At 41.0% G+C, this 12,830-nt stretch overlaps 1 protein-coding gene and 1 non-coding gene across 2 annotated transcripts in view; both read left to right on the forward strand.

The window, feature by feature from the left end:
* The first annotated feature begins 1,359 nt into the window (after positions 1-1,359).
* Positions 1,360-1,432, forward strand: trnar-acg (transfer RNA arginine (anticodon ACG)). Its single transcript has one exon. It is a non-coding gene; the product is annotated as a tRNA-Arg (tRNA).
* Positions 1,433-2,221: 789 nt separating this feature from the next.
* The window catches only part of banp (BTG3 associated nuclear protein), a 49,724-nt gene continuing 39,115 nt past the window's right edge, over positions 2,222-12,830 (forward strand). Inside the window, exons 1-8 of the mRNA XM_050073193.1 lie at positions 2,222-2,354; positions 4,239-4,317; positions 4,723-4,829; positions 4,949-5,148; positions 5,405-5,497; positions 6,337-6,509; positions 7,859-8,098; positions 11,677-11,835. Coding sequence (XP_049929150.1) covers positions 4,248-4,317; positions 4,723-4,829; positions 4,949-5,148; positions 5,405-5,497; positions 6,337-6,509; positions 7,859-8,098; positions 11,677-11,835 — 1,042 coding nt within the window. The 5' untranslated portion in view covers positions 2,222-2,354; positions 4,239-4,247. The remainder of the gene's footprint in view (positions 2,355-4,238; positions 4,318-4,722; positions 4,830-4,948; positions 5,149-5,404; positions 5,498-6,336; positions 6,510-7,858; positions 8,099-11,676; positions 11,836-12,830) is intronic.

Below are 12,830 nucleotides of genomic sequence, written 5' to 3' on the forward strand. Positions count from 1 at the left end.
AAACCTTGGGTTCTGACATTAATGTGGATGCCACCTGACACGCTCCACCACTAGTGCAGACCAGGTACCCCCTCCACCCCTCATGGAAACGGCACCCCACAATAGCTGTGGCCCCTGCAGCAGGACGGTGCAGCATGCCACGACACAAAAACTGCTCAGGAATGGCCTGAGGAATGTGACAAAAAGCTCAAAGTGTCGACCTGACCTCCAGATTCCCCAGATGATGCAATGAGGGTGTTTACTTGGTCTGCAACAATGTTCGTATCATCGTATGGGTGAAGTGCATCAAGTAGCAGCCACATGAATGCCAAGACCGATGTTTTTCCAGCAGAACACTGCACTGTAACAAGATGATCAATCTTATTCACTTCACCTGACAGTGGTTATAATGTTTTGGCTGATCAATGTATATATAAATATACACTTACTTTCGAAATGTTGGCGAGATGTGAAGCGGTCGCTCTCGTCTCTGTTAACTGCAATGTCAGCAAGGGCAGTGAGGCGGACCGTGGAGGGGTCCTCATTCAATTCTTAGTAAATCTTTGCAGCAAAACGAGCACTAATTGGCTAAATCTTGGTTGATTTATGGTAGCAGACGAAAGCGTAAGTCACTACCAAGAATGAGCTTGACCCAGAGGCAACAGGGAGCCCACTTCCTAAGATTATGAAAACCAAACACCTTTCGTTGCGCCTTCCATGGTTTGACCAATCATAACCCCTGGAACTTCGAAGCGTCAACGCAAAACCCGCCTCATCCTGAAATCGACTTCAAGTCTTTTGTGCGTTGCAACTTTGTTCTGATAGTTGCGGACTGACTTCTTTTGCTAAAATTTTGGTAAGTTGCCGTGTTATTGTCTCAAAGCTGAAATATTATACTATTAAGTTAAATCAAGTTTGAAAAGATTTGTTTTAGATGTGGTTTACCTAATTATCCAGTTGGCGAGCCAGCATGCTAGCAGGCTAATTATGATAATTTCATATGCACTTAACCTGGCCTACTAATTTTCAAACAAACATCAATACCAATTTCCTTTAATTACCAGCTTTTTGAAATATAATTAGGTTTTATTGAATGCTCCTTATAACACTTAGTTGGGTGGCCTATTTTCTTACCTGCAAAGGACAGTTAATAGCGGCTATGCCATTTGGTAATAACACACGTTACCTAATCATGATTACAAGTACACAGTTTATCAAAGTAATCTATTAAATTTTTATTCTTCATTTGAACCCCTAATTAGCTGAAACAGACCAAACAGATAGATGTGTATCAGCTAACATATTATATGATTAATAATACACACTCTGCTGACTAAGGTACTAAAATAAGTATGGATGGGTCACTTAATTGTAATAGACGGGCCAGTGGCGCAATGGATAACGCGTCTGACTACGGATCAGAAGATTCTAGGTTCGACTCCTGGCTGGCTCGATGTTTTCTTCATGGTGGGAAATCACTTTTCCTTATACCACCACACACTGCCACCTGCCGGTCGAGCAAAACAGCCAATCGTGTTGCCTTCACCACCAAAATACACAAGATTTGACCAGTCCGCTCATTACTAACAGTTGTGAGTACACTAATTTCTTCCCCATTGTGGTCTATGTGTCTATATCGCTTTGTTTTGTCACACCAACCGCAGAGTTGACAGACCAGTAGACATACACTTAGCAAGAAGTCCTGAAAATGTGACAATTAAAATTTAATCCTGGGTAATCTGCCAACAGGTGACGGCTGTGGACAGATGCTTTAATCTATGACACGAGGGCTAGAACGAAAAGATATTTGATGGACAATTCATTCTGGGGCATCTGAATATGATACATACAATATATATAAAATTACGACTTTCAGATGCAGTACACGTCTGTCTTTTTAGCTGTTGTTATATAACCTTAGTTAGCGACCCCTCCAGAAATAAAGTTACCAAGCTTATTTTTGTCTTAGACATTTTTACGTTACTGAATTAACATGAAACAATCAACTTGCAGAATTAGCTTCAATGGCGGAGTATATGTATATAGGTTACACGGAATATGTTTTCATTACTATCAGTGTAGTTACACAGACATAATAGACATAAAAGCTCAAACTATCTCAATGGCACATTCCCCTGTTGTTAAAAATGAACGGATAAATAAAGAGTTAATGTTAAATCATCTGATAAGTTTTCGTGTTGCGTGTATTCTGGTTGCTAGCGGCGGCAGACTGCTTTCATCTCAGCCTTGGTTGCCCTAAATAAGTGAGGAACTCTACATGTGAGGAGCAAGCGGAGGCAAGGGCTCATCTCTCGCGAGGAACGACGCCGTTATCGGAATCTCTACAAACAACACGAGAATTCATCATTCACACGGTAATATAACCCAATCTTACACGGTACATGCGTTGTGTGCCAGCAGTGGGGGAAAGAAGCTGACTCAAAATCATGTTTTAATGTTAATTCTTCCAACAGTTCACGATTCTTGCATTACATCTCGGCGGCCTTTAGGCCTTACTAGCATGCTAACCGCCACGCTAGCTTAGACGGCGACTCATTTGAACGGCTTCAGCTTTAACGTTAGCACGCAAATCCGATTTTGTAGTAGCGCTAACCTAGCTAACGTTAGCTAGTGTTGTCCTAGCCCATGCTAGCTAGCTAGTCGACTAGCGTTAATGCAAAATTAAATACTTAGCCGAAATGCAGTAGTATGAACGTTAGCTAGGATATATTCAATTAAATTATACAAATGCATAGCCAGCCAACACGTCAAGTTCGGCCACTCGGTTTGTTGTATTTTACACATAAATCGTATCGTCAACAGACCCCCGCCCAGTTAGCTAACATTAGCCAACTATGGAGTAACGTTAAAGTAGCAATCTAAACGTAGTTAGTAAAGCCAGTAAGGCTGGTCATGGTCGTAAATAGGTTATAATGTTATATTTAGAAAAGCAGGGTTTTGCAAAAAAAGCTATACCCTGCCCCGTTGCACCCTAACTAACTAACGTTACCAGAGCTAACTCAGGCTAATAACACCTGTCACTTAATAAACATGCTAGCGGGTTTTGCAGCTCCAGGTCCATTCAAATTGATCGTGACAAGATGTTCAACATCATCACAAAAATGCTCATGAGTATTTAAACTCTGCATATAAATGTAAAGAGGAATGGACCCAGGGGAAGACAGGCACATCATGCATCTGGGTACCTCTCCTCCTCTTTACACACACTCCCCGTTACTGTTCCTGCGCGGGTCATGCCCCTGTCCATGCTATACAGATGTACAATTAATGCATTCCTGTTTGAGTCAAAGTTATAATGCATCCTTACATTTATTCCATAAACTGTAAGGTAAAGGTTTTTTTTTTGTCATTGTCAGTGCATTATTCTGTACAGTGACTGCCTTGGCCTGCATTAGTTATAGTAGTTTTTTTCTTATTTTAAATAAAGACTTGGGTGTTTATTTTTTACAGTGGTCTCCTAATGTTGTTTTTAGAAGCCATCAAATTCAGCTTTCACTCTCATGCTTTTATGTCATAAAATGCAAATGTAGTCTGATGAAAGCTGTAATAAAATTCCCCAAATTATAGTAGATTAAATACAGTTACTAAACATTAGAGCTTTAATTGGTGGAGTGATGCATAGAAATGAATTTTCTACATTTCATTTTGCTGTTTACATCAATACACTTGTGTCGGCTCTCAAAATGGCAATTCCATGATCATACCTAAATAATAAATTTCTATTACATTACATTACATTTCTCTAACCAATTTGGACTTTCCATGGATACGTATAATTACAGAGAGTAGACAAATAGGTTATCAGTAGGGGACAGAAAAGCAGGTTTGTGGTCAAAAAGATGTATAAAGCAGCAATTTAATACATGACAATCAAAACTCTACAACCAAAGACTAGACTAAATATTACAAAGGACAAATAAATATAGTCTGACCAGCAAATAAAAAAGGCATACATATAGCACAATTAAATAAAGAAACATGTAAAGCAGGCAAACCAAGCACAGGGTGCAACCAATGAATAGCAGCACAGTAAAGAGGCCAAACAATATTTGGTATTATACATAGTAAGTTATAGTTGTTTGACAAACTAGTAGAATTTTAAGTGTACAGTCCCCAGTAATGCAGAAGCAGCAACATAAACGGCAGAATAATTTTCTGCTTTATGGTAGCATGTTAATAAAGAAATACTGTGCTGTCATGTTAAGTTAACCAAGTTTCCCTGCTTTTTCTTATTTCAGTTGTGAACAATGTCTGCACAAGAGTTGGGTGAAATTGTGCAAATAACAGTGGAGGACTTTAACCAAGAAGACCGGACGGGTAAGATTCTTGTGAAACAATATAAAAATGTATTGTTTTACATCTATTCTAATCAGTAAGTAATCAATTGCTGTGCCTTAACATTCTCTGCCCTTTTAACCAGATATAGTTAGGTTCCATTCCGGCAAGTGCAGCACGATCAAACATGGACATGGACGAATTTTTACCAAACTGAAGTTTTAATGTCAGTTTACTTTAGGTCAAGTGTGTGCTAAACAACTGTATTATTTATTATTCTACATGTTAAACACTGTATAGGGTTGGGACACGGTATCATCAGATAGTCAATACTATTGCCTTGGATTGGATGACCGCAGCTTCAATCTGGGGCATCCCATAGTGAAATCTAAAAAGCAGGCTTTTATGTGTTGTTTTGAGGGTGTCTTTATATTTTATTAATGCCAGAGATGCTTGACAATCATGAAGAAGATGAAGAAAAGCCTCCAAAGAAAAAGAGGAAATTAAGCAACAGCCAAGAGAATAACAACAACCAAGACATATGTTTTATAAAGGTACCAGCTCTGAATGATGGACCCTGTCCAAAGTGCATATATTTTAATATTTTTGAAATATTAGGATATGATTTGTCAATTGAATTACACATACTGCATTTAATTCTTTGTTTTTCTAGAACATGTTGGTCTCATTCACTGCATCAATCAGCAATCGACTGGAGGGAATTGAATCAAAGTTACAGGCTCTGGATGCTACATGCAAAGCTCTTGGACGCAAACTAGACAGCATGGTGCCCTCTGCAAAGAGTCCAATCCAGGTTCCTATGGTTGCAGGGTCTCCTCAGGGGGCCACTCAGACGTGGAACAAAGTGCGCTGGTAAGACACAAGTGTTTCTCTACTAGTGCATTGTCTCCGTGTTGGCTTAGAGTGCAGTCACTGGAGACTAATTAAAATTCTCAGGCCAAAGTAAGTGTAGTCTTTCATGTCGAGAAATTATTCTTGTAGTTATTTTACAAAGCTGTAGTGTGATTACAGGAGCTCCCAGAGCCATGTTGTCTACACTTATTTTAGACTGTACAAAGCATGCATACCTGTGCCGCTTAATCAATGTGTTTTCATCTTTGTCCCTCAGTGTTGTTCCACAAACAAATGTGATAGTGAGCAGTGAGCACCCGAAGGGCACTCCTAGTCAAGAAGAAACCCCTCTGGAGAATCTGCTCAGCAAGTGAGTTGCTCACATTCACACTACGGCCCTCATTTATGAAACAAAGGTATGACAGAAAACTGGGCGTACGGTCATTTATCACTGTGGACACAAGCAGAGGCTACAATCAAAGCTCATGTCAGGTCTCCACTCATGTACGCAAGTTTTAGTCAGTGTGGACTTGCAACAGCATAGTGGCTGAGCTGAAGAATTGTTATTAGACCATATGCTGACTGGCATCTATTTGCAGCCACATATTAATCACTTAAAAATGTATTGCCTTTAAGAAAATATTATATTTTTTTAAAGGCCTGCATCTTCATGTGCCCTTTATCACAGCTCGCATTTGCCTGGCTCTATGGGACTGGCTTCAGGCTGACAGAATGCTGAACACCATAGTTTTTATTTTTTTACCACTGACTTAAACAAACTTTTTGGGCAAGGCATTTAAACTGAGAATATAATGTGGTGGGATATTTAGATGACAGTTATTTTCAGCTGCCACATTTATCAACACCAGATCATTTCTATGCTATGGCGAGATAAGAAAGTTTAATGGTTCACATGTGAACTTTATTGTTAAACGATTTTTGCGCTTGCATCCGCACAGATTGATGAATTGGGCCCATATATCTTGTGTGAACTGAGGTCAGAAATGTGCAAATCTTTCCTAACACAGCGCCTCACAAACAGTGTTGGGGTCATTATTGGAAAACAGTAAGCAAATGTACCTTCTTCCAGTTTTCAGTCCAGGCAAATGAGGATTGTCAAGAATCTTCATTCCTCATACAATGTGGCCACTGTCGCGATCTGTCAGTATGTTAGACCTAATGGTTGTGCATTTTTGTGTTTCTTTGTAGCACAGTGACCAGGAAGCGTCAGAACACAATCCTGGTAAAGGTGCCTGGCCCTGAGGAGAGTCAGGAAGAACAGGAAAGTGGCTCAGAGGCCAGTGACACTGTTTCTAATGGTGGCCATTCCAGCAGCGTGCAAAATGGCCCAAATGTCACACTCATCACACTCAATTCAGAAGGTACGACTTCACACTGCTAATTCAGACACAGAAACAAACATATGTATGCTATTGCTCTCGTTCTCTTGTCGTCATTGAGTAGAAATGCATATTTTGGCTTTACTGACAAATATTAACGATGAGGTCATTTTTTTAAGGACTAAGGATTCAGCACATTTGTGAGCAGTCTCTGCATTTACTTTGAAGCCTCACATTGTGGTAAATCCTGATTAGTGCCATCATAGGTTGATCAGCAGCAAGAAAAACGACACTTTTACTGGTGTCAACATCATATTTTTTAACCTTAGGCCATAGTCCTCCACTCAGGCAAACGAAATACAAGTCTCAAACTTCCAAATGATCAATGGTTTCATTTATGTCTTGCTTTTATTCAAAGCACTTTACAATTTTCCTGACACATATGAACTCACACACATGGCAGTGAGTGTGTGGCAGTGAACTACCATGCAAGGTGCCAGTCAGACCATCAGGGTTTGTGGTTCAGTGCCTTGCCCACGGACACTCTGTGATTAGCTGACGACAGGCTCTATCTACCGTATTGTTAAGATTAGACTTATTCGACGTGGCGAACATGACCCTTTCAGATGGTCTCCATATTGAATGGAGAACAAAATGTGCTGATGTGTCATGATCATGTCCCTGTGGTTTTGTCACAGACTGTCCTGATTAATACTCTGACTGGTCATTCATGTTTTCAGTAGCTTTGCTCAGTGCCTCTTGCCGAGCCAGAGAACAAACAGTTCAAACAGTACGAAATGTGCAAGCCCTAAATGAAGTCCACATTGTTGTTGCTGTGTTGCTATTGGCTGTGATTGTTGGTTTAGTTATTTTTCAGACTTGGAAGTTCTTGGTTATCTTCAAAGGCAAACTATTATTCATTTATTTGCAGCTGTGGGTTACTGTGATAAAACTGTTAGTCAGCATGAGCTTCATGGTACCATGTGGTGTTCAGGCCAGTGTGTCTTGGGCTGTGTTTGTGTGTTTGTGCGGTGGATTTAACAGCTAACATACGCTTCGAGCAAACAGCCAAACCACATATTCTGCTTTTTAATAACTTTGATAATATGTTTTGTCCACAGTTCACCCACTCTCATTTACTGCCACATGGGTGTGCTATTGTATTACATGAAGTATCTCAGTGGCTCTCTACCAGTGTAGTATTTGACAACCTGTGACTCAACACAAGTACATGTTGTAGTGTGTATATATATGCTGCTTTTCTTCAGTAAAGGAAAGCAAGGTAGAATTTACATACTGCCTGGCCTTTTAATATTAACAGACCACAGGTTTGCTGAAAGAGAGCTGTGTAACCATGTTTAAATAGCTGTTCCTTCTTGTATTCCCTTCAGATGATTATCCAGCGGGCACCTGGCTGGGAGATGAGAACAACCCAGAGATGCGAGTTCGTTGCCCAGTGTCTCCAGCTGACATGCTCCATATCACCACAAACTGCCGCACAGCAGAGAAAATGGCACTGACGCTGCTGGACTACCTGTTTCATCGAGAGGTCCAGGCCATGTCAAACCTCTCTGGCCAGGGAATACACGGCAAGAAACAGCTGGACCCACTCATGATCTATGGCATTCGCTGTGAGTCCTCTTGCAATGACATTATAACCATCTGGTATTGACAGTTGTATCAGTTTCATACCACCTGCTTCACTTTGTGATAGATTTCTTACAGTCAAGCTCACCAGATGTGGACTGTGGCTATGAGCCTGCTATTGGCTTGTGATTTAGCACCCCCACTGTTTTGACGAATAAGGCATGCCTGCTTTGTTGATTCGGTGAATTGCTGTAAAGATCAACGATAAATAAAACAACTTTCTAACGCACCTTGGAAAAGCCCAGACTACATCTTGCAGGACTCTCATGCCCAACGTTCATCCTTTTGCCCTGACCTCACCAATGTACTGATCCTTTCCACTTCAACCGAGCTTATGTGATATTGCCTATTAATAATGTCCTGCAAGAGCCTCATACGACGAGCTCCTCCAGAACTTAAGTATAGGCTGGCTTCACCTTCAGGGCAATGATTATCAAATTGTTTGCCTTTTTTATCAGCCAAAGCTGAATCACACAGTTGACATATGTTTGATACTGTTTTTGGTTTTTTTTGGCGTTCTTTTGCAGATTATTTTAATGTCAGTGCTTGCCTCCCAACGTGCAAATATTCGACCAAAACAAGTTTCCCCCCGACACTATTTTGCAAGAGCACTTGTGCTGCATCCTGGGCTTAGCGCCACCCAACACAACTGTGATTCGTTTAAAACAATACAAACAAGCCAGAGTATTTTTGTCTTGTAACAGAATGTGCTTTTTGACATTACTTTAGCACTGACAGTACTGAGGAAATCAGTCTGGCTACCAGAGACTAGATTTCTGACAAAGTGGAGGTAAACTTGGTTGTAAACGAGCAAGTTTACAAAAAAGAGCATCTTTTTATGTGCCATTTATTTATCGGCAAAATGGCCCACTAATAACTGCTAAGGCCGTTTTTAGTACCCATTATTTATCTCATGATTATTACATGATTTCTGTGTAGTTTTATCTATACTAACTAGTGCAGTGTCCAGTCCAAACATGAAAGTGGCGATTGCTTGCCGTATGGCGGTGATCGAGATTTGCTCATCCAAACAACCTCACTCTTGACACTGCACTTCTTTGGTTTCGGAGAAACGTTTAGATATGAATAATATTAAAAAATGTCCCTATTCTAAGTGATTGTGCCCAAAGAAAACGTACATAAGGCACCCAAAGAACCTAAAAAAATGCAGCTCAGTGCATTATTATTCATGAAACTATCCAGCATTTTATTGGAAGTGATGTGAAGATGTTAAATAAATTCAACTACATTGTTCTCACAATACCTTAACAGTTACTTTTTCTTTTACTACTGCCAATACTAACATTCCAAGTTTGAGAAAGGGTGAAAAGTTGAGCTAGACAGAGTTTGCCTGGGGCCCCCACATCATCAAATGGCTCCTGGAAAAAAAACCCTCAAGCTCACGGCTTCTCTTGGTCAGAAACATCAGTGAAATAAACTCAGCAGATGCGTCAATTTCCGAATAGGCGTATTAGTCGCTTGCTTTAACATAACCACAGCGGTTATAAAGTAGAACGTGGATTTAAATGCCAAAGATACTTTGTCAGCGGTAACATTATGTGTGTCTTACATAAGTCTGGCAAAGAAAAACACCCAAGCCATGGCTAGTCACGGTCAGAAACACAGGTGAGAAATGCTCAGCAAGGGTGCTGGGCGCTGAATACTTGTTTATTCAAAGTTTTTTAATATTCAATGTGTCGTGTGTCCAAAGTGCACCAAATTTGACATTACACATCTTTGCGTCCCCAGCAATACACCTACCAAGTCTGAGGTAGATGGGATGAATGGCTCTCGAGATCCGTGAATGTCACCCACACACACTTATATACATACAGGCAGAGATTCCTTGCTTTATACTTAGATAAATCTCACTCAGTCTGGGTTTTAATCCGTGCCCCCTTACAGCAATAAATGAACTCTCTGAGACCTTCCCACATTTCATCTTCGTTTCATTACGAAGCGGCACCGAATTGAACACAGAAATAGACTGCAGTCTGTATTCCCAAGGCGAGTTACAACAACATGCATTCATCATTGCACACACGCATTAATGTGCAACACATTTTATAACATACCAGACTGTAAATGACAAGCACATGTCTGGTAAGAAAGTTCCTAATGGAGTCACCCTCAATTCAGTGAAGTCTTTGATTCCTGATGAGGCACAGTCAGGGCTATGAAGGTAGACAGATGGATATTTATGAGGGTCCTGTGGCTATATACTATACTATAGTATACTATACTATACTATACTATTAATATGGTTCATATTGCAGTGTAAAGAGGGGCTCTGTTAACTTTAGCCTCTCCTTGTGAGTGCAGCTTGTGCCCCCTGCAGGAGGTTTTAGTAAGTATCCCCCATGGCACACATGAGTGCTTGTATACTTGGTTACCTGTATTTCCTCTCAGCAGTGTGGGTGTGTGTAGTTACATGCAGATTCGGCCTGACATAGAGGTATGCAGAAGCTGGAACATGGCCAGGTGACTTTTGGGTGACTCATGCTGCCTGTGTTAAAAAAAAAGGAAAAGGAATGAAGGAGCAAGTGCCCTGCCTGCCTGTACAGGACCCATCAGGTGTGAAAGGGCTGCCATACACTGCTATGCCACTATCCGCAGATGCCCCTCAGCTCCCCCACTTGTCTCATTCTCTGCCCTCAGGCTGTGGCTTCGTTGTTAATTTATGTAGAAATGAGCTGTCAAGCGGCTCACCCTCTTCTAAACAGTTCATAACACTGAGGCAGACAGCCACTAAATACAGCTGCGCCCCCCTCACACCTGCTCATATCTCTGCGGAGGAAGAGACGGGGGACAGTCACGGGCCTGTATTACCACTTCTTGTCAGAGGGTAAGTGGAGCGGAAGTAAACAGAATCAGGACAAGTGTTTACTTCTATTTTCATAAACGTGCACATTGATTGCAGATGAAGTGGCCCCATTACAAACACCTTGTCCTATAGTCAATCAGACAGGTTAATTATGTCCACCATTTAAGTGTTCTACTGCAGCAATCTGTTTTCTTTTGCTGTTACAGTTGGTGTTAAATCTCCCTCGCTTTTTGCATGCCTCAGGTATTTATGCAAAGACTGTATGCAGGCTTTAGGACTGCGTGCTGACATTGTTATGAGTTTTGGATAAAGTGTACCAATAAGCCTGCTATACACATATTTTATACCAACATCAAACCTTCAGATTTCAGTTTAAAGCACTTACAGGATGTGAAGCTGACATCGCCAGCCTGTTATATTCTTGCAAGTGAATTATCCTGGCTGCTATGTCTTATATTGCTGCTGATATTGCCTTCGAATTTACGTAGGTGATGGCAAGGACCACTTGCTAGTTTCCTCCACTAAAGCACAGGCAAAAGCTTTAGCTTCCAACACTACTGGACCAGATAGGAGGAGGCAAATTACTGGAGGGAGCAACAGACATTTGGAAACAGAAAAGAAAATCGCCTCGGGATGAATCAGTTTTGAGATACGATTCACCCTTTCACAACCAACTCAATAATATTTGATTATTTATACAGTGTGTGATGACCTTTGACCTCTCTGTGTCCCCCACAGGCCACTTGTTCCATAAATTTGGCATCACCGAGTCAGACTGGTACCGCATTAAGCAAAGCATCGATTCAAAGTGTCGCACCGCCTGGAGGCGCAAGCAGCGTGGCCAGAGTCTGGCTGTCAAGAGCTTCTCCAAACGCACACCTCGCAGTACATCCACGGGTAAAGTACAGATTATTATGAGGGGGCTGTTGAACATTTGTGCATCACGACCATGGCACATGCTTTGTAGGATGTTGTCTCGTTTGTGTTTGTGTGTGTGTGTGTGTGTGTGTGTGTGTGTGTGCGTTGTTTACGTGTAGAGACATTGCTGAACACAGTAACTCAAGATAAATACATAACAGCGACTTTGTGTTTACACCCCACGCACCCCTGAGGGTGAGGGCTGGAGTTAAATGCTTGTCCATTTTGCTGCACTAATATGCATAGCCAGAAGACAAGACAGTGACACAATGAAAGAGAGACACAGCAACAGTGTCAGGGAGACAGAGAAAAGGAATTTTGAATCCATAAAGAATATGATGTGTAGTTCTCAAAACTTAGATGACCTCTGTTTTTCAATGGTACTTGTAAGAACATTTACATTTGGTTATTTACTGTGCATCACTCTCCACAAACATATCTGAAAAATTTAACAGAGAACAGACTGGCCAGGAAGTATGGCAAACTAATATGACAAAAATAATATACAGTCAGGTCCATAATTATTTGGACAATGATACAGTTGTCGTCATTTTGGCTCTGTACACCACCACAATGGGTTTTAAATGAAACAATGAATACCTGCTTAAAGTGCAGACTCTCAGCTTTCATTTAAGGCTTTTTTCAAAAATGTAGTATGAACCGTGTAGGAATTATAACCATCTCTTCACACAGTCCCCCAACTTTAAGGGCTCATAAGTATTTGGACAAACTAACCCCCCAACTTTAAGGGCTCATAAGTATTTGGACAAACTAACAAATCATCAATTAAACAGTCAGTTTTAATACTTGGTTGCAAATCCTTTACAGTCAATGACTGCCTGAAGTGTTGGACACATTGGCATCATCAGATGCTGGGTTTCTTCCCTGGTGATGCTCTGCCAGCCCTTTACTGTAGCCGTCTGCACTTCCTGCTTGTGTTTTGGGTGTTTTGCCCTCAGTTTTGGCTTCAGCAA

Source organism: Epinephelus moara, chromosome 20 (genome assembly GCF_006386435.1).
Source record: "Epinephelus moara isolate mb chromosome 20, YSFRI_EMoa_1.0, whole genome shotgun sequence".
Classification (NCBI taxonomy): Eukaryota; Metazoa; Chordata; class Actinopteri; order Perciformes; family Serranidae; genus Epinephelus; species Epinephelus moara.